Source organism: Elaeis guineensis, chromosome 3 (assembly GCF_000442705.2).
Source record: "Elaeis guineensis isolate ETL-2024a chromosome 3, EG11, whole genome shotgun sequence".
NCBI classification, from domain to species: domain Eukaryota; kingdom Viridiplantae; phylum Streptophyta; class Magnoliopsida; order Arecales; family Arecaceae; genus Elaeis; species Elaeis guineensis.
In genome coordinates this window covers 118,532,221-118,556,281 of record NC_025995.2, presented here as the reverse complement: position 1 = coordinate 118,556,281, position 24,061 = coordinate 118,532,221, and the positions used below count along the sequence as shown (strand labels likewise).

The 24,061-nt window shown below is 37.2% G+C and overlaps 1 protein-coding gene across 2 annotated transcripts in view; it reads right to left on the bottom strand.

The window, feature by feature from the left end:
- LOC105040565 (uncharacterized) overlaps positions 1-22,924 on the bottom strand; it is a 29,485-nt gene extending 6,561 nt beyond the window's left edge. The window contains exons 1-2 of one of the 2 annotated variants that reach the window (XM_010917146.4): positions 22,691-22,924; positions 21,918-22,599 (exon numbers count right to left, since the gene is read on the bottom strand). In XM_010917146.4, coding sequence (XP_010915448.2) covers positions 21,918-22,599; positions 22,691-22,722 — 714 coding nt within the window. In that variant the 5' untranslated portion in view covers positions 22,723-22,924. The remainder of the gene's footprint in view (positions 1-21,917; positions 22,600-22,690) is intronic. The other variant, XM_073254613.1, reaches the window with a different exon arrangement.
- Between the last annotated feature and the right edge of the window lie 1,137 nt (positions 22,925-24,061).

Below are 24,061 nucleotides of genomic sequence, written 5' to 3'. Positions count from 1 at the left end.
GTTGGTACACCAGCTGTATCACATGTCATACAGTATCATATTAAGCCTCCACACACAAGAATTGTACTGGGTTGGTACGGTATGCCCTGTACCAAGCAGTATAGTTAGTATCAACTTTGCACAAAATCATACGAACTGACTCGAACACCACAATTTTATTTAAGTTTCATAAGTGAGCTCACAATTTTGTTTCAATTCAGTCCTGCAAGATGTTTTTTGGTTTTCCTATTATCCTCAGACCCTTGAAATTTGAAGCACTCCTAACACCATTACTATGTTCTTAGACATTTTAGGAATAGGTTTGCTTTATTCTTTTGACAATATTCCATTTTGTAGAATTTTAGCGTATCTTTCGGCCTCTTTGATGTCCACAAGCCCATCTCCCAAAGATTGTGAAATTCAAGCTCCATCTCTGGTATACTTGAATATGCAAGCAACCCCTGCAACCTCTTTGATGCACGACAGGCAATAAACATCTACCAATAATCCATCAGAATTCAATATGTGCCTACCATCTGTGTACCTCTTAAGTATTCAAATCAACCTATTCTGCAAAGTGCAGGCAGGGATTGCATTTACTTATGGTTTGACCATGTGAATACAATGGCTTAGTCTTGTACGAATTAGCTAGAACAGGCTTGAGCATTAATTGAGTTATAATAGGTCTAACATAACAATCCATCGAAGATCCTATTTTTTGTGAATAGCCCTCACATCCACATTTCTTATAATACCCGTAACATTAATACGCTAATTACTATCAGAGCATCGAAGCATGCATGACGCTATCAAAGGATATGCTCCTGATATTATTGATTTACATAATTTGTGTGTGATATTCAGTAACAATACAGATATAGTACAACCAGTCAAACAGAATTTTTTACTCTTTTAAACAGATTTGGTACACGAAGTTAAACTATAATAATGTTGTTAGTTGACAACCCAAACCCAAAACTATATTTCATAACGGTACTGGATTAAGCAGATTAATACAAAGAGCTCAAATCATTATGGAAGATGCAAGGCAACTTAGATTCTAAGATAAAAACCAGTCAAGCATGTGCCACCTCACCAGCAAATGAAGATAATTTAAGAAAAAGCGAGATGGATACAGCTGTACATGAAAATGAAACATAAATACAAGGACATGCTAGAAACATTTACTCATTGCCACAAATTTAGTATGTCAAAATGGTTTTTTTCAATGATAATAATACAGTAGGTTTTTTCCAATAAAACATGAGGTGGTCCGCTGCCATTTTGCACAAAAAAAGTTATAACGGCATAGGGATAATTGTTTAACCCACAGTATCTCAAAACACGGACCCATTTGAACATGCTAACGTCACCATTTTTCAGAGAATTTTGTCAAAGAATACTAGGCAAATCTGTACAATTATGTCCATAAAGCATATATCCATAATAATTTAAACTAACCTAAAAGTTAATAGCCATTAAATCTTAAAATTGTGGTTGATCCTATTTCAAATGTTTTTCTACATCTTATGAACGAAAACAGAACAATAATGACATTCTTCTAAGTCTGGGGAAGTATAAACTGAATCCAATAAGCAGGAAGCCCAATAAACTCAATCCAATAAGCACGAAACCCATGAAATGCTATAACAACATATCAGTAAGATACACTATGGTATTAGCCAATATCACAAATATCAGCTGATATACAGTGCATGCCCCATGTATAAACACACAGCAAATAAAACATTGTATGACATGAAACATGATAATGTGATTGGCATTTAAAATGCTTACTAATGAACCACCTTCAAGTAAACACACATAAGTAATCTATTATTTCTCAATTGGATCTTCACGTCTCACCAATCATGTTAACCTTTTACACCATTAAATAATGTAAAAAGATGACTACAAGCAATCGCAAAAAATCTCAGACCAGAAATTGTAAATGCTGTGTGCCACAGACAACTGAGGTATGGCCTGTTGTAGATAACAGAGAGCATTTAAACTACATAACGTCCCACAAGCCACCATCCACACCCCTAACCACAAGATCCAACAAAATTTAATAGGCAGTGGGGGGAAAAAGTTGTTTGGTTATTTTCATCGAATGAAGCAGTCACGGGTTGTTGATATCAAAGCTTGTTGAGTTACCTTTCCCAATCCTGGATCCTCTCTTCATCCTTTCCAGTAATCACAAACATAGAGTGCAAAGATTGCGGTCATATACTTTTCCACAACAAAATTTCACGGAAACTTATGTGACCTTTGTAGGTCATGGTTGACCACAATCTATCAAACCATGCCTGAGGTTACTGTTCAAGGGCATAGATGCTAAATTTTAATTCACACCTTTTAATACCTCTCTCCACCACAAATTGAAAACCAATAGGGGACTTCATGTATTTCTGCTTTAAGGTCTCCATTTCAAGAAGGCGTTGATCAGATATCACAAAAAAATTGGTGTAGATCCCAAAATTTTTCAGAAAGCTAAGGCTCTAATATTCTTTTTTATAACTAATGCAAAATCTAGAGTCAAGGAAGATCTTGCACCTATAAAACTAGATAAAAAAAGCCTATGATACGGTTTCAAATCAGAATGCAGTGCATGTATGCACTACTTCAGGGTCTGCCAGATCTTCAGTGCAGCAGGATGGTATAGGCCGAGGACTTGAATTCTGATGTCACATGAGGTAGAGATTTGATGGAGATTATAGATCTCATAATATAGTTGATGATATCAGGGCATATTTGTATGACTGTGTTTGTGCATGTTCAACTACATCCAAACTTCCATTGTAGTTTTGTGGTGAAAGTGTTTCAATATGTATATCATTACCCATCAAGAAACCATCACTATACAATCAGCTTCACTATCATATCTGGGATCACCATATGTAGTTCCAACAGTTAATAATGATTAACATACAAAAACTTCTATAGTACAAAATTGCATACATTTAAAATTTTGATGATAGAATTGAGCCATGGGAGGCTGATTTCAATCATCATAAAAATATTGGTGAAAACCATTTAGTCATCATGTGGAATATCACTAACAACGTTCCTGATCTCGGTATCGGACCTCAAACTAGTACCATATCAGTACAATGTTGGTGCACCTGGTACATGATGGGTTTGGCATACCGATACTCACCTCACATACCAGGTATTGATTCAGTACCGGCAATACACACCAGTACTGCGAACCTGCAGAGAAGATAAAGACAACGCTAAGGCAAGGCCTTGGTGTTTGGGGACCACAGGATGGCATGGAGGTGGAGGTTCCATCTTATGGGATTCAATCACATCTCTTTTTGTACAGTCCACCTCTCTCCCTATCCTCTTTCTCTCACACACATAGAGAGTATAGGATAGGGGAGGCCCCATCAATTCATTATGTATAGAGTGGATAAACTAAATTCACAAAAACAGCTCATCAAAGAAAAGATGGTTGAAGAAGCACCATAAGTCACAAGCCCTACAAGAACATAAAAATATATAAGTTGACAACCGACAAAAATTCCTTGTAAAAAAATCTTTCAAAAAAGCACCAAAAACAAGCTTCTAAAATGGTTGCAGAATACAATTTCCTCCGAGCCTCTGTAGGGCATCCACATCTTCCATGCAGTATCATAACTCCAGTAAATATATCCCTTTTTCCTAGCAACAATAATCAATCCACAGTTCTACTAGAAATTATAGGACCAAAGACTAAAGACTCCTTCTTTAGGCAAGTTAAACAGCCTTTGTAATATGTATTGTTCTAAATTACGACCCAGCATTAGTAGTATACAAAGCACTGCTAACCCTTATAGGAACTCTTCTCTCTCCAAACAATCAGCAGAAATTTCATCCTACCAAGTGATCCTTCTACATTAAATTAATGTTTGTAATATAACAATAGAGTGGTATGCTAGAACCATAGAAAAGGATATCTCACTAATTTCTGCGCATTCTGCCCAAGCTTGAGTTCAGCAGATCACTAATTTGTTTTGTTAGAATGATCACTATAAGGATTTTATAATTGAAGGAGAGCCATATGAGCATCCTGATGTTACAAGTCTAGATGCTCCCAAGGAACCCTATCAAAACGAAAAAAATATCTTCATTCATTAAGAACTACCTCAGAACAATTTGACAAAGAAGATCCCTACTCCACCCCCTTGTCTTATCTCATTAAGATACTAGAAGTCTAGAACAAGTTTAATAGTTCCATAGCTGCAGCACCTCAGCCTTCTTGTAATCTATCTTCCTTCTGTCTCTGTGACATAGATGCTCTGTCCATCCAAAGATGTTGTGATTATTTCTGGTTGTCTAATGAGAATCACCTTTTACTTCTCAAAGCATAAGGCTTTAACTGCAGGCCTTCATGTGCACCAAATTGCTACTTATAATCCCCAAATTAGCAAGATAACCTACTGCCTTCCCAGTGCCACTGAACTTATCCAGTTATGAGTCAGGCTAGTCAAATTGGAGCATGGCTTATTAATAGGACATCCTTTCTAGCACTACAGGCATACCTCCTTTTCCTTAGTTTTACTTACAACCCTCGATCATTCTGACCATTCTATTCAAACTGTGTTTATTATTGCTAGAACTGTCTAAAGTTTCTGCTAAAAATCTTAAAAGAAAACCATGACATCTAAATTACAATGTGGCTCGTCTAGAACCATGGTCAATTTGAGCTGACCTATGAGGTCACGTTTATTATAGACATGGTAACCATATAGTAGTAGCTCTTCAAATTCCAAGAAGCATTCTATCAAACTTAAAATCATGCAATGTTTGAGAAGAATTAGAAGCAGTTCTGAATTAGAGATTGGGTTTAAAAGAAATACAGAATTATATTACCATATGTTACATTTCATTAAAAAAAAAAATCATATATTACCCAACAAAATGATCCAAACCACCATTTTATAAATTAAGGAATATTCATCAAAGTATATTCCTTCAGATTTTGTCTCAATATAATGTCAATGAAAGAAAAACAGCCATCTTGTACAAGGGGTTAGGCAGTTCTCATTTGGCATTAGTGTACTCAGGTTTTTAGGTGATCTAATGTGGTGGAAGTCCGGCATGTAATTCGGCTTTCCAATGTGATAGATCTTTAGTCCCAAATCCTGTCCAATCCTCCCATAGTAACTATAGTAGTTCACACAAAGTCCAATGATCCTCTTGGATCAAAGAGTTGATACTGGGATTTAAGACTGGAAATGAACTATTGATAGAGCATGATTTGAACAGAAGATTGGAAATAAAAGAAAAACCTTGATTGATTAAATAGAGAAGCTCAAATTAAAGGGATACAAGAAGATGAAGTGCATTTCACTTACTTTCACAATATGGCTAGTACAAAGGAAACAATGTGGGGATCTGAAATTTCCTCATGAGCTAATCCTTCCTCAAGTCATAGATTCCATCCCTTTGCCATTGGACCAAGATAACAATCCAAGCCTAGCCTCTAAAGGCATCCCTTAGTCACACTATTTAGTGGGTTGGGTAGCGATAGAGATATAGTTGAAGAGCATATTGGTTTGAATTTGGTAGTTGGTTGACAAAGATGGAGGGAGTAGTTGTTGATCATAGTAAATGTTGGATCACATTCACCAATTCACCCATTGTGTGAAAAACCCTGCCGACACACTTTAGAAATAAGGAATAATTTGATAAACATGCTTGTCATGGTCTAACTTGATTTGGAAGGAGTTAGTTGCATTGAGAATACATGGGCCACAAGATACCTGTGACAATTTTTTTCATACATGACACAAGATTCTATTATGAGTTAAAACCAATAAAATCTATAAACTTGAACAAATCTTCTTGGGTCCTTCATTCACTTGTATGGAATCACTCTCTTCAACCGCCTCTTTATCAAAGATTGGTTTCTTCCCATCAGCGAGCATGGAAGAGACATTGATGTGAATGGCCACTTTAACTAAAATAAAGATCAAATGAGAAAGGCGCAGTTCAAGTCTGTGACCTAATCATTGCCGATGGTAGAGGTTGGAGAGCACAAAACATCAACCGTCTCTTCGATGGCCCGCTCACTGATCGGATCCTTGCCATCTTGATTTCCATCCACCGTAGTTAGGATTTGAGTGTGGGGCCAATCATGCTATAAGGTTCCCACGAGGGACCTGTCCAAGATGTGCAGGTCTATGGCAAGTAGAAGGATGGAGGCAGCCTGGATCTGGAGAGTGGTTGTTCATCCCAGGATAAGACTTTTTCTCTAAAAAATTTCTTGGGACCAGCTTCCGACGCATATGCTACTCAAGGATAGGGGTATGGAGATTCCAACTTCTTGCCCAGTCTATGAGTTGGAAGACGAGTCAACAGAGCATGCTCTCCTGCATTGTCCAGGGAGGAGGTTGATTTGGAGGAGGTCGGGTGGTCAGCCATGGGAGGTAAGCAGCGGCCTTGGCTAGACCCTTTCCTGGACACGATCCGTCGAAGTACTGCTGAGGGGTCAACCTGTACCTGAGGGATAGGATGGCATATGTCACCTATCAAATCTAACTAATCAGGAACAGTTTGGTCTTCGAAGCTAAGATGGTGCCTACTCACCAGATACTGGAAAGAGCCTTTTGCTTGATTGTAAGTACAACTGTTTCGACATCGTTGGTCAGCTCCTTGATGCCTCCGATTTCTGAGGCTCTCATACTGCTCCTGCAATGATGCCGAGGGTTCTCTTCATTTATTGGGAGCCCCCTCCTTCGAGGTATGTCAAGGTTAACTTTGATGGCAATGTTAGGAAGGACAGAGATGGTGCTGGTTTTGTCATCTTTGTTCCAGACGTCAGGCTGCTGGTGGTCGGGGGCTCACACCTCTTTGAGACTTTCATCCCGAGAGTTGAGCTTCGAGCCGCCTGAGCAATTATTTGTGCTAAATAGAAGCTTCGGATAGAGAGGATCCTCATTGAGAAAAATTTTGCCATCATTATCAGTTGGATCTGAGATGACACAGAGTAGTTGGAGGCCCATCCGCTCCTCATGACATGGACTTCCCTACGTGACTTCGTTGCAGTGTCTGTTCAGCATGTTTTTCGAGAGGCAAACAGTGCCGCCAATTCAGTCACTTCTTACATGGTTGAGCATATTGATGATTGAACTTGGCAATAAGGTCAGGCGTGTCCGCGTGCCTTGTAGGACATTTTGTTTTCTAATTTTTTAGAGTATATTCACACTAGAATGGTGTGAGCGCCTGCTTATACCAAAACAAAAAAAAAGAAAAAGAAAGGCCCACTCTGATATCAATTCCTAGCTCATGGTTTGGACACAAGATTGGAAAGAAGAAAAATAAAAATGACTACTGGAACAAAGAAGCTCAACTACCAAATATCACAATGACAGTAAAGGGGATAGATTGAGGACTCTCTCAACAGCAGTTACCCTTAGAGTGCAAATTCCCAACTCCTACAATGTCTAGTACAGAGCAAACAACTGAGATATTCAATACTTCCTCACAAGCCAGCCCCTACTCAATTTACAGATTCCATCCTTGGCTGTTGGGTCAAGATGACATTCTGAAACTAGCCACTGAAGTGACTGGACACAGCCCTTACTCTCATTTATTGCCAGTTTGCAGAATTGATTGTTTGAGACCATACCTGGTCTGAAATTACCTGTTGGTGGTTTGATAAGGGAGGAAGTGCGCTGACAATAATGATCATTTGGATCTCCACATCCTTGTTGTTTTCCGACCATAGATGAATAAAAGTAGAAGCATATAGTGACGTTTTGATGGAGATAGACCATCCATAATAAGTAACTTTACATTTCTTTTGGAGCAAGCTAGTTACTAGGAGTAAGAATCTGCTGTAGCCAGGTCTAAGCTCAAGCTAAGTACAGACTCATTGGGATTGTCAATTGTTTTAATTTAAAGTACTACTTCCAAACCTGGCCTTTCCTATATGAAGTGCAATGAATCTGAACTATAAGAATAAAGCCTATGTTAAGTACAGTGCACATAATCAAGTTCAGCATGATGGAATCAAGAATCTGTTAGCCAGGTCTAGAGCAAAAGCTTTAAGTACAGTTGACTTATCAACATTGTCAGTTCTTCTAATTTGAAGTGCTTCTTCAAAAACTGGGCATTCCTATATAAGTGCCATGAATCTGAACTATAAGAATAAAGCCTATCTCAACAGTGCACATAATCAAGTTCAACATGATGGAACCAAGCACATTGGAACAAATCAATATCTCCATAGAAAGAAGGCAATAAAAAGAGTTTCTTCCTTTTTTTTTTTTTTTGCCACAACTGGCTAATGTCATCATGAAAGCCCTTAGATATGCTTAGTTTACTAATATCCTCTACAAGCTGGGTAAGTTGGACTTTTATATATGCACTACCTTGAGGGAGAGTGTCCGTATTATTAGTATGGCATCAGCATATTGTGTTAGTGTAAAACGACAAACATAAGACTAGCTAGACATGGCATGACATATTTGAAACAAGATTTGAAAGGTATGACCTAGTGCTCCCTTGAAAATAGTAAGCTGTCTCTATATACATGACATGCTTCTTTTGGCCTTGACTTGTTTCTCTACCAACAAAAAACAACTACTAAATTTGACGGGACAACCTTATAGGCAACATAAATAGGTCATGATTACTTGAAATTAACCTAAGTAAATTCAAGCTAATCTTGACCATATATTTGTAAAATATGATGTTAAATGTTAGAAAACGTAGGCAATCATGCATGTATTTCGAAATTTTTTTGAATAAATTACAGCGAAAGACAATTAGATTAATCAAATTAATCTAACATGCATATGATCTAATCATCAAATTAACCTACTCTAAGATCTATGACATGATATGTTGTATATAAAATCTGAAAAATACTGAAGATGAAATCAGCATACATGTATGTGAGCAGTAGATCATATCTACTTCTAATCTAAGTTCATAACTCGATATCTTTACACGGATCGACGATCACTGCTACTGAGAGACATAGTAGAGAGGATCCTTACTAGTTGCTCGTAGCCGCATACGCGTCCAGCCTCTATGGAAAGTCCACTCGAAGTTTCGATCTGATCAGTCTTCTCGAGAGTGCTAGCTCGCGTGAAGACCTTCTTCTTGATTGATCTAGATCTTTTCTTCAAATCTCTAGAACCTTTTGAAAGGTTTTAGATGGACTTCTGGAGGATATAAGGATGTGGAAGAAAAAATGAGAAGAAATAATTTTTTTCATATTTTTCTCTCTTCCCAAACCCTGAGGACCAAAATCTAGAATTCAGCTTTTGCGCTGACCCAAAGAGAGAGTACTCTCCTCTTTTTCATGCCATAAACCAACACCCCAAGCTCCTTCACGTGAAGAACTCTTCTTCTAGTATCTTACACATACAAAAAAAACCACAAAAGCCCCTTTTATAGGTATGTAAGGAGGTGGGGTGAAGAGTCCAAGAGATCATGGACTCTTGATGTGTTGTCACCCCTACTCAAAAATTCATGTCAAAACATACCAAAAAAATATGGAACGCCCCTTCCCATATTTTTCCACGGTAAATCAGTTCTCCAACTGATTTTTCAGAAAAAATCTCCTTAAAATGTCACACATATAAGGAGAAAAAAATAAATTGGCAGCAAGGTCTTAGAGATAATGTCAAACATTATCTATATGGTATCCTATTTCAAATCAGATTTGAACATACCATTTAAAACATGATCCTACCCAAATTTAGACGTGAGATAGAGAAGGAAAAGGACTCTTTGGTGTGAAAAAATCTCATACAAAAACTATTTGTGCGTGAGGATACATGGCATCAAAGTGGGAGGTGCATGGGAGAAGAGTCCTATTCCAATAAGGACTCTTAATTTTTTTATTTGAATCCAAACCAAATCACATCTGGTTTAGCTCAAATAAAATATATGAAATCCAATCTATTAGGTTCATAAATTTTTAATCAAATCTCAATTAAATTAAAAATTGATTGAATCAAAATCCTGATCAAATCAGGAACAATTCTCTCTTAGCGATTAGGTCATCTCATAACCTAATCGGATCAAACCTAATTGAATCCAATTCAATTAGATTTTATTTAATCCTCTTTGCTCAATCAAATTGAGCTAATTAGCAATCTAATTGCTAATTAATCCTTCATTAATTCACTAACACTTGGTGAATTAATTTATTACAACTTTACATAAGATTAACCATTAATCGAATTGATAATTAAGCCCTTAAATGATTCTCAATCGTTAATCAACCACATGATCAGTCAGAAATTTTTTTTGAATGTAACCCCATAGGTTCAAATCTAAATCGGTAGCACAGGAACAACTTTCTGAATCAATCGATGTAACCATCTAGCAATGGTAACCCGACGTTCGGATAGGTCGAATGAAGGCAAAGCAACATTCAAGAATCCATTAGCGTATGGTTACCGTATAATTCATCCTTTGACCCTAATGCTCAAGGAGATTTAGGATTTAACTATCAATCTTAGATAAGTTATCCACATTGTACTTCAATCTTTTTCAAATCCATCACATGGATTATCCAGTCTCAGATTTTGCTAAATTGAAATACATTGATACATTAACTCTTACTAATTCGAAGTGATCAATTCCATCTGGACTCACGCATCGATTTGACAAGTACTTGACTGCACTCAAAAATTTTCTATTACTGAATTAAAAACTCAGTTAGTCCAGCACCAAAGTACAGTGAGTTGCTTGCAAGTCACCGTGGTGATCTCAGATCGGAGAGACACTTATATCCATACCCTTCGCAAGCTACCCTTGACAGCAGAGTGCTCCACACTGGTCACGTTCAGTGATGATGTACTCCTATATCTCACCTGCATGCCATACTAATGTCTCCACACTATTTGGTTACGAAGACAACCAATGCATATAGCACACAACGATCTACACTTGATATCGCTATCGTCCTAGTGATAACATATCGTTTGGTTGCGAACCAATTTAAAGATTACGCGATAAATCCTCCTTTATCGATTAAAATAATCTTAAGAACTTCATCACAGTATAAGAGTTCATTAGAAGATGTAATCTTATGATGAATAAGATCAAATAATTTTTATTATTTATCAATTTATATACAATTATATTTAGCACAATCGTCAAACGATTGATTTTAGGATATATTTTTCAACAACTCTCACTTGAACTAAAGTCAATCAGTATAGTATCATATATCCATCTTCGATTTATCATCTCAGAACTCCTAAATACTGAGGCTTTAGTAAATGAATTGGTCACATTCTCCTTTCCGTCGATCTTATAAAGTTTGACATCACCTTAACAGAGTTTTCGAATAAGATGATAGCGATACAAAATACCTGGTAAGCTAATGAGACTTCGGCTCCTTGGCATAAGCGATGGCTCCGGTGCTGTACAATATAGTAGGACCATCATCGAAGGATGCCACTTCTAGCTTGTCAGTGAACCTGTACAATCACATAGCTTTCTTGCAAGCATCGAATGCTGCAATACATTCCGCCTCACAATTTGAATTTGGCTCTATTGCTCTACTTGGAACTATTCCAGCAGATTGCTCCATTATTTAGGGTAAAGATTTATTCTGACACGTTCTTACTATTGTTATATCCAACTAAAAACTGCAGTCATACTCTACAAGTTTTAAGTTAGATTCTCCATAATCGAGTCACCGGTCCTTAGAATTTCTTAAATACCTAAGAATGTCCTATCAGTGATTTTAATCCAGATCTTACAGGTATCCACTCACTACTCTAGTGAGTATACTATATTCTGTCTCATACATGGCGTACATAATAGAACAAATTCTACTCATAAATACTCTATGTATGTTGGACTGAAAAAAATCAAGCAACCTCTTAGATCTATCTCTATAGATCTTCATCCCTAAGATAAGAGGTGCTTTTTTCCAAGTCCTTTATGGAGAACAATGATAATAGCGAAATCTTTATTTCCTGTAATGTAAGGAATATCATTTCCGATTAAGAGAATTTCATTCACATATAAAATAAGAAATACACTCACAGAACTATTAACTCATTTGTATTTACATAACTTTTTTTTTATTCTCAACGAAGCCATATATGTTCCAACTCCAAAATATTTAGCATTACCACAGGAGAAAATATCTCATTATGATCAATACCACAATGTTGATAATATTCTTAGGCAACCAGACGAGCTTTGTAGGTCTCCACCTTCTCGTCTGTACTCTCTGATCCTATTGAAGATCCACTTACACCCTATGAATTTTATCCCTTCGAGTGGATCAACGAGTGTCCATACACCGTTGACCTTCATGGACTCAATTTCGAACTTTATGGCTCTAAGCCATTAATCGAAGTCGGACCTCTGCATGGTATCCATGTAGGCGATCAGATCCTTATTATTCTCATCGAGTTCAACAGAATCACATCCCGGATCTAGATATTGAAGTATCTATCCAGCGGATGTGGTACTCTATCAGATCTCCTTAATGGTGCTTTTACAACAGGTTCCAGGTTTGATCTAATCAAATCCGATTCTATGGGTTTACTAGATTGTGTCGGTTCTTCTACCTGTCGAACTTCATAGGTTCCACATTAAAGACATCAGTACCTTCATCAAGGAACTTCTTTTCTTAAAAGAAATACCAAACAACTTTTGTTCTTTAGTAAGGTATTAATAGTATCCCTTAGATTCTTTGAGGTATCCTACAGAATAATATATATAAGACCGGGATCCAAGTTAATCGGTCTGCAAATGTTCGACATAAATTGAACACTCCCAAACTCTAAGGTAAGAAAGTATCGACTTACGCCTAGTCCACATATCAAATAGAGTCATTGCGACTGATTAGTTTGGAATCCAATTCAGAACATAACAAGTAGTCTCAAGAGCATAATCTTAAAATAAGACTGACAGATTTGCAAACTCCATCATGAATCAAACTATGTCAAACAAAATCAATTCCAATAAGAGAGAATCCTATTTTCTTCTAAATATATCAAAAATTCATCAAAAAAATATTCTCCTCCTGAGTCTGACCAAAAAATTTCAATGCTCTTCTTGATTTATTTCTCTACCTTATTATGAAATCATTTGAATATTTTAAATAATCCAAATTTACGGTAAATATGTTCGTAGATCTAATACATCAGTATATATTAGATTCAGAATATCATTAGCTCGTTCATCTTTTCTCGCAAAAAGTGATTCGATCATCTTACTAAAGAAATAGGATTGATAGGTTGACAATGATTCATAATCATTGATTTTGAGAATTATCTCCTGTTGATCATATTCTTGTTAAATGATCAAGCTTAAACTGCCAAAGGTAGGCTTCTAGGACATAATCTTCTTTAGGAGTTTGATTGTTATGTACTATACAATAACGGGCTGTGATTATTCGTAAATATCATTTCTCAGTTGTCCATATGATTGTGACATCATTCATAATCATATCACAAAAATCATTAGACAATAGTGACAATCACTAAAACGACACTGGTAGAATTGAAAATAAGCTCGACGATTCCTAAAATCAAGATTGGAATATGACCTCCATCTCCAATGTTCAGGAATCTCTTGCTGTTTCCAATCTTTCTACTAACCTGAAATCGTTGCAATAATTTGCATGGACTTTCGATATCCAATACCGAGACACTAGTGACATAGATAGAGAAATCACAAGGTATTATCATATAAGTACTTTGTCCAGCAATCCTTTGTTGATTTCTCTTTTTTAACCTGTTCGAATTAAGGGACTCTGCCAGACTAGGTTAACCTTAGACTGTTTTGTCAATTCGAGCTTATCAGCCCAAGCATGACTCTCTTATATCTTCTTTTCCTTTCTCAAAGGATTGTTGTCTCACTGAAGACACATCTTGAGATGTGTGAAAGAACTCCTTCAATATTTGAAAGATTTTCTTCCACTCAATATCATCGAATTTATAACTAAATTCATGTTTTTCGCTGCTCTCAATAATACCACATGGTGATTTGATCATTTGGCCACTTCTGATAAGTGTCTTTGATCGCATCACGTATGTTGGACGTGGGAACATCAGGTGCTAGATCCGTAATCATATATAGGATCCATTCGTGCTCTAGAATTATTTACAACTTCCGATACCATCTATCGAAATTGGGTCTTATAAATAAGTCATTGTCAAACAGTAAATGAAACAACGTACATCTAACCATAACTGAAAAAAAAAACTTAAGACCTCTATATTTATGAATTGATTAAACCTAAAGACTTGGACATTAGTCTAAAGGTTCTCCCACTATTTTGATCGAATTAGTAGCCTCTATCTCTAATCCGAAAAATTATCCTAATTTTTTAGCGAGTACTAGAATCTACACAGACTACACACGAGCCCGACTTTGGCCGGCTCACCCATGTATATCTATGGGTAGATTCTTAACCAATTATTTTTTCAAATAATTTTTAGTAATTAATTTTGCGTCAAGTAACTTTTCAGTTGACTTTGATCTTCTCTGTAAGTCCTAATTAGATCCAACCATTAACATGATCATACTAAAGAATCTAACTACCAAATGATCAAGTCCGACTTTGACCAGCTAACCTGACCACTCGTTAGAGAGACTCGATTGAGTCATCATATTATAAATGATAATTCTAATAGCAGATGAGCACCAGATCTTTGAACCTCCAATGATCATACTAATGGACCCATTATCATCCAACTTAATGGAAGGCTATGATATATTTATCCACATAACTAGCTCATTTTAAGGACCTAATAATTTATAAGATTTAATTTATGAGTCAAGAGAAGAAAAGAGATCAATCAGTAAACCACAATCCTCCCACTGACTTCATCAAATCATTGAATTGGATTAGGATTATGCTGATTGAAATGACACCTAAATCAGTCACACTAATCAACTTTAATGGCATGGATCAACTCGAATCACTTAGCAGTCTAATCAAGATATAATTCATCAAATTGATCAGATAAGTGAGATCGGTGGGAGGATCTACTAAGCTTGCCTTAGACACTATCGAAATGGTCAGGTAAGTCACTCCCAATTAAAAACCATCGATCGAAATATCAGACTTATCTTAGACACCAATTGGTTAATTAGTTTTGATTTGACTAATCTAATGATTCGGATTCAACCACTGAGCCACAATCAAAATCCATTTGGTCTAATCAAAGATATGAATTTGACCATCTACAACTATTGTATTGGTTCTAGAGAAAATCTGATTTAATCTAATTCAATATTTAGTTAGATTTAATCAATTTCTCTAGTTAGTCCATTAACTCTTGGATTCTAACTTTAAATCTAATCCAATTAAGAGGATCTGATTTGAGCTAACCCATACCTCCATATTTTATGCAATATCATTAGATCTTTAATTCATAATTCTAGATCTAATTGATTCTACACTTAATTCTCAATTAAGTTTCAACATTAATATGGGTTTAGGTTTAGGTTTGAAACAATTTCAATCTTATCATTTTGTAAACAATTTACAACAAATGTTATGCAAAAATTTTTTATTCTGAAACTGGATCGACTCAATCACCATTAAGCCGGCTACACAACGAGACTGGATCAACTCAGTTAAAAACTGGGTCGGCTCAGTAATTGTGTGAGCACGATTCAAGAAGTTTCAGATCTGAAAATTCTTACATAACACTAAAATAAAATCAATCATAACACTTTTAGATCATATCTAAAACTTTTATGATTCGAGATTTTATTTTTTCATGACTAAAATAATTTTAATCATATAGATTAGATGTTTTATTTTTCATATAACTTTGTATCACATACAACAAACCTAGGATTTTAAGATCTAGAGTTTGGCAGAAAAATAAGTTCTTCCTTTCGCATTCTTTTTCATGGGATCTAATCACATGGCACCCTTATACGCCATAAGAGCACTCCATCGAATGAAAAGAGAGGACCTTAAAATTCTTCTTGTTTCTATGACCGGACGGCCTAGCGATCAACCCAATCCAGATACTTACTAATCGGATCATCTAATCTAATCACATATCATATAAGCATGAATTTAGATCTAATCTAAATTACATCAGATCTGATTACAATTTTAGATCACATCTAAATCAAAGCATAAGCATCACATACAACACATAAAATCAGATTTTATCAATGATCAACACAAACTAGGACAACCTTATCGCTGTAAGGGGTAAACCTTACAGCAGGACAACCTTATGTTAGTTTGTGCGATCAATCATTAATTAAATTTAAATTAAAATATCATATATCAGATCTAAATAAAATTAAAATTCAGATTTAATATGCATATAAATCATATCATAACGAACCTAGGCTCTGATACCACTATTGAAAAACGTAGGCGATTTCATACATGTATTTCGAAATTTTTTCAAATAAATTACAGTGGAAGAAAATTGGATTAAACAAATTAATCTAACATACATATTATCTAATCATCAAATCAACCTACTTTAAGATCTATGACATGATATGTTACATATAAAATCTGAAAAATACTGAAGACAAAATCAGCATGCATGCATGTAAGCAGTAGATCACATCTACTTCTAATCTGAGTTCATAACTCGATACTTTTGTGCGGATCGATGATCACTGCTGGTGAAAGATATAGTAGAAAGGATCCTCGCTGGTTGCTCGTAGTCGCACATGCATCCGGATTCTACGAAAAGTTCACTCGAAGCTCCAATCTGATTGATCTTCTCGGGAATGCTAGCTCGCGTGAAGATCTTCTTCTTGGCTGATCTGGATCCTTTCTTCAAATCTCTGGAATCTTTTCAGAGATTAAAGATGGACTTCTGGAGGATATAAGGATGTGGAAGAAGAAAGGAGAAGAAACAATTTTTTCTCATATTTTTCTGTCTTCCCAAATTCTGAGGACCAAAACCTAGAATTTAGCTTTTGTGCTAACCCAAAGAGAGAGGACTCTCCTCCTTTTTTTCACTTCATGAACCAACACCCCAAGCCCCTTCACATGAAGAACTCTTCTTCTGGTATTTTATATGCACAAAAGAAACCATAAAAGGCCCTTTTCTAGGCGTATAAGGAGGTAGGATGAAGAGTCCAAGAGATCATGGACTCTTGATGTGTTGTCGTCCCTACTCAAAAATTCATGCCAAAACATGCCAAAAAAATATGGGATGCCCCTTCTCATATTTTTTTATAGTAAATCACTTCTCCAACTGATTTTTCATGAAAAATCTCCTCAAAATGTCGCACATATAAAGAGAAAAAAATAAGTTAACGGTAAGGTCTTAGAGATAATGTCAAACATTATCTATATGGTATCCTATTTCAAATCAGATTTAAACATTCCATTTAAAACCTAGTCCTACCCAAATTTGGATGTGAGATAGAGAAGGAAAAAGACTCTTTGACGTGAAAAAATTCACGCAAAAACTATTTGTGCCTGAGGATATATGGCATCAAAGTGGGAGGTGCATGGGAGAAGAGTCCTATTCCAATAAGAACTCTTAATTTTCTTATTTGAAACCAAACCAAATCACATTTGGTTTAGCCCAAATAAAATATATAAAATCCAATCTAATTAGGTTCATAAATTTTTAATCAAATTCCAATCAAATTAGAAATTGATTGAACCAAAATCTTGATCATATCAAGGATAATTCTTCCTTAGCAATTAGGTCATCTCATAATCTAATCAGATCAAACCTAATTGAATCCAATTCAATTAGATTTTATTTAATCCTATTTGCTCAATCAAATTGAGCTAATTAGTAATCTAATTGCTAATTAATCCTTTATTAATTCACTAACATTTAGTGAATTAATTTATTATAATTTTTGTATAAGATTAACCATCAATCGAATTGATGATTAAGTTCTTAAATGATTCTCAATTGTTGATCAGTCACATGATCAGTCAGAAATTTCTTTTGAATGTGATCCTATAAGTTCGAACCTAAGCCGGTAGTATAGGAACAACTTTCTGAACCAATCAATATAACTATCTAGCAATGGTGACCAACATTCACGTAGATTGAATAAAGATGAAGCAACATTCAAGAACCTATTAGCATATGGTTACCGTATAATTTATCCCTTTGATCCTAATACTCAAGGAGACTTAGAATTTAACTGCCAATCTTAGATATAAGTCATCCATATTGTACTTCAAAATTTTTCAATCCATCACATGGATTATCCGGATCCAGATTTTGCTAAATTGAAATGCATTGATACATTAACTCCTACAAATTTGGATGGATCAATCTCATCTTGACTCATGCACCGACTTGACAACTACTTGACTGTACCTAAAAATTTTTCGTTACTGAATTAGAAACTCAGTTAGTCCGACACCAAAGTACAGTGAGTTGCTTGCAATCGAAGGGACACTTATACCCATATCCTTCGCGAGCTATCCTTGACAACAGAGGCTCCGTAAATGGTCACGTTCAATGATGATGTACTCCTACATCTCACCTGCAGGCCATACCAATATCTTCACACCATTTGATTACAAAGACAACTAACGCATATGGCACACAACGACCTAAACTTGATATCGCTATCGTCTTAGTAACAGCGTATCATTTGATCGCAAACCAATTTAAAGATTATCGATAAATCTTTTTTTATCGATCAAAGTAATCCTAAAGACTTCATCAGTACAACATAGGAGTTCATTAAAAGATGTAACCTTGTGATGAATAAGATCAAATAATTTTTATTATTTATCAATTCATATACAATTATATTTAGCACAATCATGAAACGATTGTCTTTAGGATATATTTCCCAACATTAACCATTTCACTAAACTTAGACAAAAGGAAGTTTATTTGACTTATGTGAGAGCTAATTCTATTGCAAGGCAATCAGGTCGGATCGGATCAAATACGGATTGGATGTGGATCGGATCAAAATTTTGTCAATCCAAATCTGATATATTTATTAAACAAGTCAAAAATTCATGTTTGAGCCTAATCTATTTATTAAACAGATTAAACAGATCAGAAACAAGTTTAAATGGGTCGAGTTACGATCCAACCCAATTATTAAATGGATCAAAATGGGTTAAAAGAGTCAAAGGTTTAAACCTAAACCCAACACATTAATAAACAGATTTAGATGGGCTAACCCATTTATAACCAAATCCACTTATGTCAAATCCAAACCTACTTAAAGTGGATCATTCGTGAGTTGGTTGATGCATCTGATCATAAATTGCCACCCTAAATGCATTATAGCCTATTGTCAAGAACAAATTGAAAAATTTAAAACTTCCAAAAGGTTCTCACCAAGATACCCTATAATATATAAAATATACAAAAAAATATATGCCCTTGAAAGATCAAACTATAATTGAATTTTAAACATACATTTCTAACAATAATTTTAGGTTGATGAGTAACTGATGTAAAGTCAATCTTAGACCAATTTTTAATTCCTATGGACTTAAGAAACCAGAAAAAAAAAAAAGAAAAAGAAAAAAACACAGATAATATAAGAGAAACTTCTAGTGCAACATCCTACCTAGCAAGCTACTCAATGCAACATCAAGCTGTACCTCATGTGCATCAAGCGAGCCTCACCATTTATGGAACATAATGACGACCAACAGCGTGAAAAAAATCCTAACTGCCACAATCCGGTATTCCAACAATAGCAACAACAAGAATGTCCAATCATTGCACTACCATCCGAATCTTACTCTAACATCACAAATTTCCCATGGATGAAATCACTCTTTATATATTGTTCAATTGCCACCATTTTGTAGCATTTCCTGCCTATATTACATATCTCTTTGCAATCAAGCATTTCCCACCTACACGAAAAGTGCATCTGTTCCTTCTAGCCAACTTAAGAAGACTACTGTTGTTATCCTAGAGGCTCTAAGCTTCTTGGATATCCATTCCTCCCTCCACTGCACAATAGATCTTTAATGTAACAAACATAAAGATTTTCTTTAAACCATAAAACTTGAGGCTACTCCTTTCTTCTAAAACGGCTTAAAAGAGCACTAGAGTTATCCCAAGAGGATCCAAGCTTCTTGGGTATCCACTTATCCTTCAACTTGCAAAATAGAGATCCTAATCTGAACAGCTTTTTGTTATTATTAATGCAAATGCTTTTTCTTATTATTAATTCAAATTGAAAATAACAAATAAACAAAAGGCAATCAGTAAAACATGAAAAGTGAATTTTCTACCACTTGCGCATAATGCACAGTCACCAACCCCAGTCCATACCCTTCTAATAAAGTTTCTCATTGTAAGGATTTTATTGAAGAAAGGCTTGCTGGAGAAATGTCAGCACAGAATACTTTAACACTTTCTCAATTTGTTTGACGTTTCTTACGCATTAAGGCACCTCCACCTTCTATCATTATCTCATTTCACTAAGTGAATATATTGGGATATTCTATCACATAGAATCCTAGAAGCCTCTTTAGTGTCGAATCACAAAAGGAAACTACCAATTTGACCATCCTATAATATCTTCCAAGAAAGAATTTCTAAACGATTCCTTTTCACCCGAAAATGAATATCAAAAATCACTAGTCTGTAGGATAGCATTAAGCTGCCTATCATGCAGAACGCACAGCAACTTCGTGATTTCTCTTTTGAGTCCTCTTTAACTAGTTCAAACTGTAAAGCACAGCCTGACCGACCCCCCAAGAAAGAAATGGATAAACAAATAAAGCCATTCCTTGCTCCTCATCAGATTTTGAAAAAAAAAAAAGGGCCCTTCCTTGCCTATGAACAAAAACAGCAACTGGAAGCAATAAACCAAGTTCCCTAGCCGAAGGCTAAATGTTACACGTAATACATTATCCATAGTGCATGTGAATAGCTCTAAGGTAATTAAAAAGAGCAGCAGCGATGAATGCATTACAGCAACAAATATTTTGTCAATTCATGTAAATCTTACCACACACTATTGACAATTAACTTGGAGGGTCCACAAATTACATCAACATATTAACCAGCTAATTAATTGACAATTAACTTGGAGGTTCATCTATAGCTTCATGCCCACAAAGCAAAGCGTAGCGTACGCACATGTGTTACAAGTATGGACGTGAAGGTAAACTTCTAAGCAGTTAGAAAGAAGAGCACTGCTACGGCACTGCATGTCAATTAGCAAGCAACTAAATGAGTTACAAGCTTTGTATGCAGTTCATGTCAATTAGCAAGCAACTAAAGACTTGCAAGCTTTGCACTAAAAAAGAAAAATAAAACTTGACCGCTAGATTCTACAAAAAAAAGAAGCAACTTTCAGCTTCGTTATGTGAGGGTGAAAGATGCTCTAATATTGAAAGAGAACTGCAATATCAGAGTATTAAAAGACTTATAAAGCGGAAACAATGGAAAAACAGCATCCAAGAAGCACAAAATCATGCAAAAGTGAGTCGCTTGACCAAGCAAAGGAGAACACCATGAAGCTAAAGCTCCCTATATTCACAAAATTAACAACACTACCAATTACGGGCTAGATATTCCATCCTGCTCCAAATGTTTCAGGATAACATAAAAGGAGAGACTTATCAAAAGACTTCGTAAACATATGTAACCTCTAAGATCAGACGGCAATCAACTCAGTTATCAGTCCTGACTTGAGTTCGCAAAGCAACCGCTCTGATACCATCAATTTGCACATAAAATAACGCTACTTCTAGCCAGACAAAGAAGTTATCAGCAGTGTCCCTCTAACGCCAACATGGTTACATATCTTGTACCCAATTGCATGCACATACGATTATCACCCAACGAAGCAAAATAGTATCATAGTACAAATAATCCAAAAGCAAATATACATATTCAGCCGTGACAGCTGCGTACCGTACGCTGTGCGAAGTGTGAGAGAGCGGGGAAGTGGAATTATTAGCTCTAGATATAGTATTGCAAAAAGGCGAGAAGGAAAACATCTCGCTTCCAAAAGCTAAGAGCGAAGCATGATTTAAGGAGTTGGTCACATACCTTTTCAGCAGCGCAGATCTCGACCCTGAGCTTGTTGTTTTTCGACTTCTTCTTGATCTTTTCCTTAATCTTTTTCCCCACCTTCCCCATCTTCTTACAATCGTCTTTCAAACCCAGTACCTTTCTCTTCCTCGGTGGCTCCAGATATTCTCCACCGCCTTTGACCACAACTCCCAGATCCCTCACCTCGACTTCTTGATCTCTTTCTCCCCCATCTTCTCCGTCTTCTTCCGGTTCTTCTCGTCCGTCACTGCCGTTGGCGTCATCTTCGAAGGTCTCGACCAGCGGCGCCACAGCAAACAGCTCAGCGATGGACCGCTTCTTGGGCGCCCTTTGCTTCCCCCTAGCAGCAACTCTCACCAGCCTACCATCCTCCTCCACACCCGCCACCGCGCCGGAGTTCTCGTTCACCGTTGGCTCCACGGGCGGGGTTTTGACCATGGATTCGCTGATCGATCCACGAATCACCTTCTTATTCCCGTTCTTCTCGACCTCAACCCTATCATCGACTTCCTCCGGCTTCTTTCCGGCCGATCGTTGCCTCTGGAGCTCGTCGAACCACCATCGGAACTTCCGCGACGAGATCGGCGGAAGCGACCGCCCCTTCTCCCCTCCATCCGTGTGCCCATCGAACGGCCAGCACTTCTTGGAATCCACGCTCCTCATCTTATCTGTGTACTCCCTTGGAGAGAAAGAATCAAGAACCGATGAGATCCCAGAAAAGAAGATCAAAAAAAAAGAGAATTAAACCTAAAAAGATTCAAGAGACTCACCGAATGGAGAAGCTCCCCATGGCGATCTCCATTGCGTCTCGTTCGCAAAGGGAAAAAAACAAAACCTCTCCTCCGCGTAGAAAGGAACGAGGGGGAGGAGAAGACGGTGGTGGAGACCAGAAGTAAAGATAAAAAATAAAGGAGGAGAAGAGGGGGCAACCACCTTGCTTTTTCCTGCGTCCTTCCTCTTTTCAGTTTCCCGCTCGCCCTCCGCCCCGGTATTTCTTCCCACTTCCTCCCTCCACCCCCGATTTGACCGAAAGCGACGTACGCTCGGAAAAATATATAATAGTGATAGCATGGCGTCGACCGAATCGTGGCCGTCGGTTGGCATGAGGGGATCATGGACATCACGGCATCCATCGTGATCATGATGGGCTAGGAGGCGTGAGACATGGCACATGGATCGCCCCCACTCGCTTTGGCTCAGAAAGCGACAGCGCCCCCAGGGCTCCCGCAGGCGCGGACAGTGGGGCCCGCACTCCGGGGCCTCTGTCCCGTCGTTAGCGACACTCCACACGGGACCCGATCAGACGGCTGGGATTACTCGGGAAGCGCCTGGCTTCGACCGACTGGGCTTAGCCCCCGATTAAAAAGGGACGGGGCCCGGCCTTTGATGGCACGTGATTGGGTACCAGATTCGTACCATGGACGGATTGGCCTCCGGATGCCACTTCGTGGGCGATACTCATGAACAAGTGGACGTGAACGAGAGTCGGTTTGGGAAAGTCGGCAGCCTACTCCACTAGAATAGAGGGATCGAGAGAGAGAGAGAGAGAGAGAGAGAGAGAGAGAGAGAGAGAGGCATTTTATTGGAGCTTAAAACGGTAGCCAGAATGACCCAAGATCTTGCTGGTCCTTTGCTTGGACGAGAGTGAGTAAGGATTTCTTTTTTTTTCTCTTTTTTTTAACTGAGAATAAATGAGAGAGGGAACCCGGGGAAAGAGGGTAAAAAAAAAAAAAAAGGGGGATCTGGGCCGTACAGATCGTCTGCTCGACTGCGGGAGAGTGAACTGGCACCACGAGAGCACACATGGCAAAGGGTATTCCGGGAGGCTACGGACGTGAACAGAGGGCCAGGAATAAGACTATTAAATGAGAGGCGACAGGAGCCTCTGCCGCACCTCCATCACCTCCCTCTATTTGTTATTGTTCTTAATCTTTAAATGTTAAAAAAACAACATCTATCAAGATTCAAGAGAACTAACAAAAATTCTGATACGGGAAGAGTAGAAACTGAGGTTAAAGCGGCTCGATTTGGAACGCAGTTGTCCTTCAGTAGAGAGCACACATAATTTTGAAGTTATCAGTGAAGGAAACTGCAGTTCTTTTAACCAAAAAAAAAAGGGCGGCTGCTGTTCGCTTAGCTAT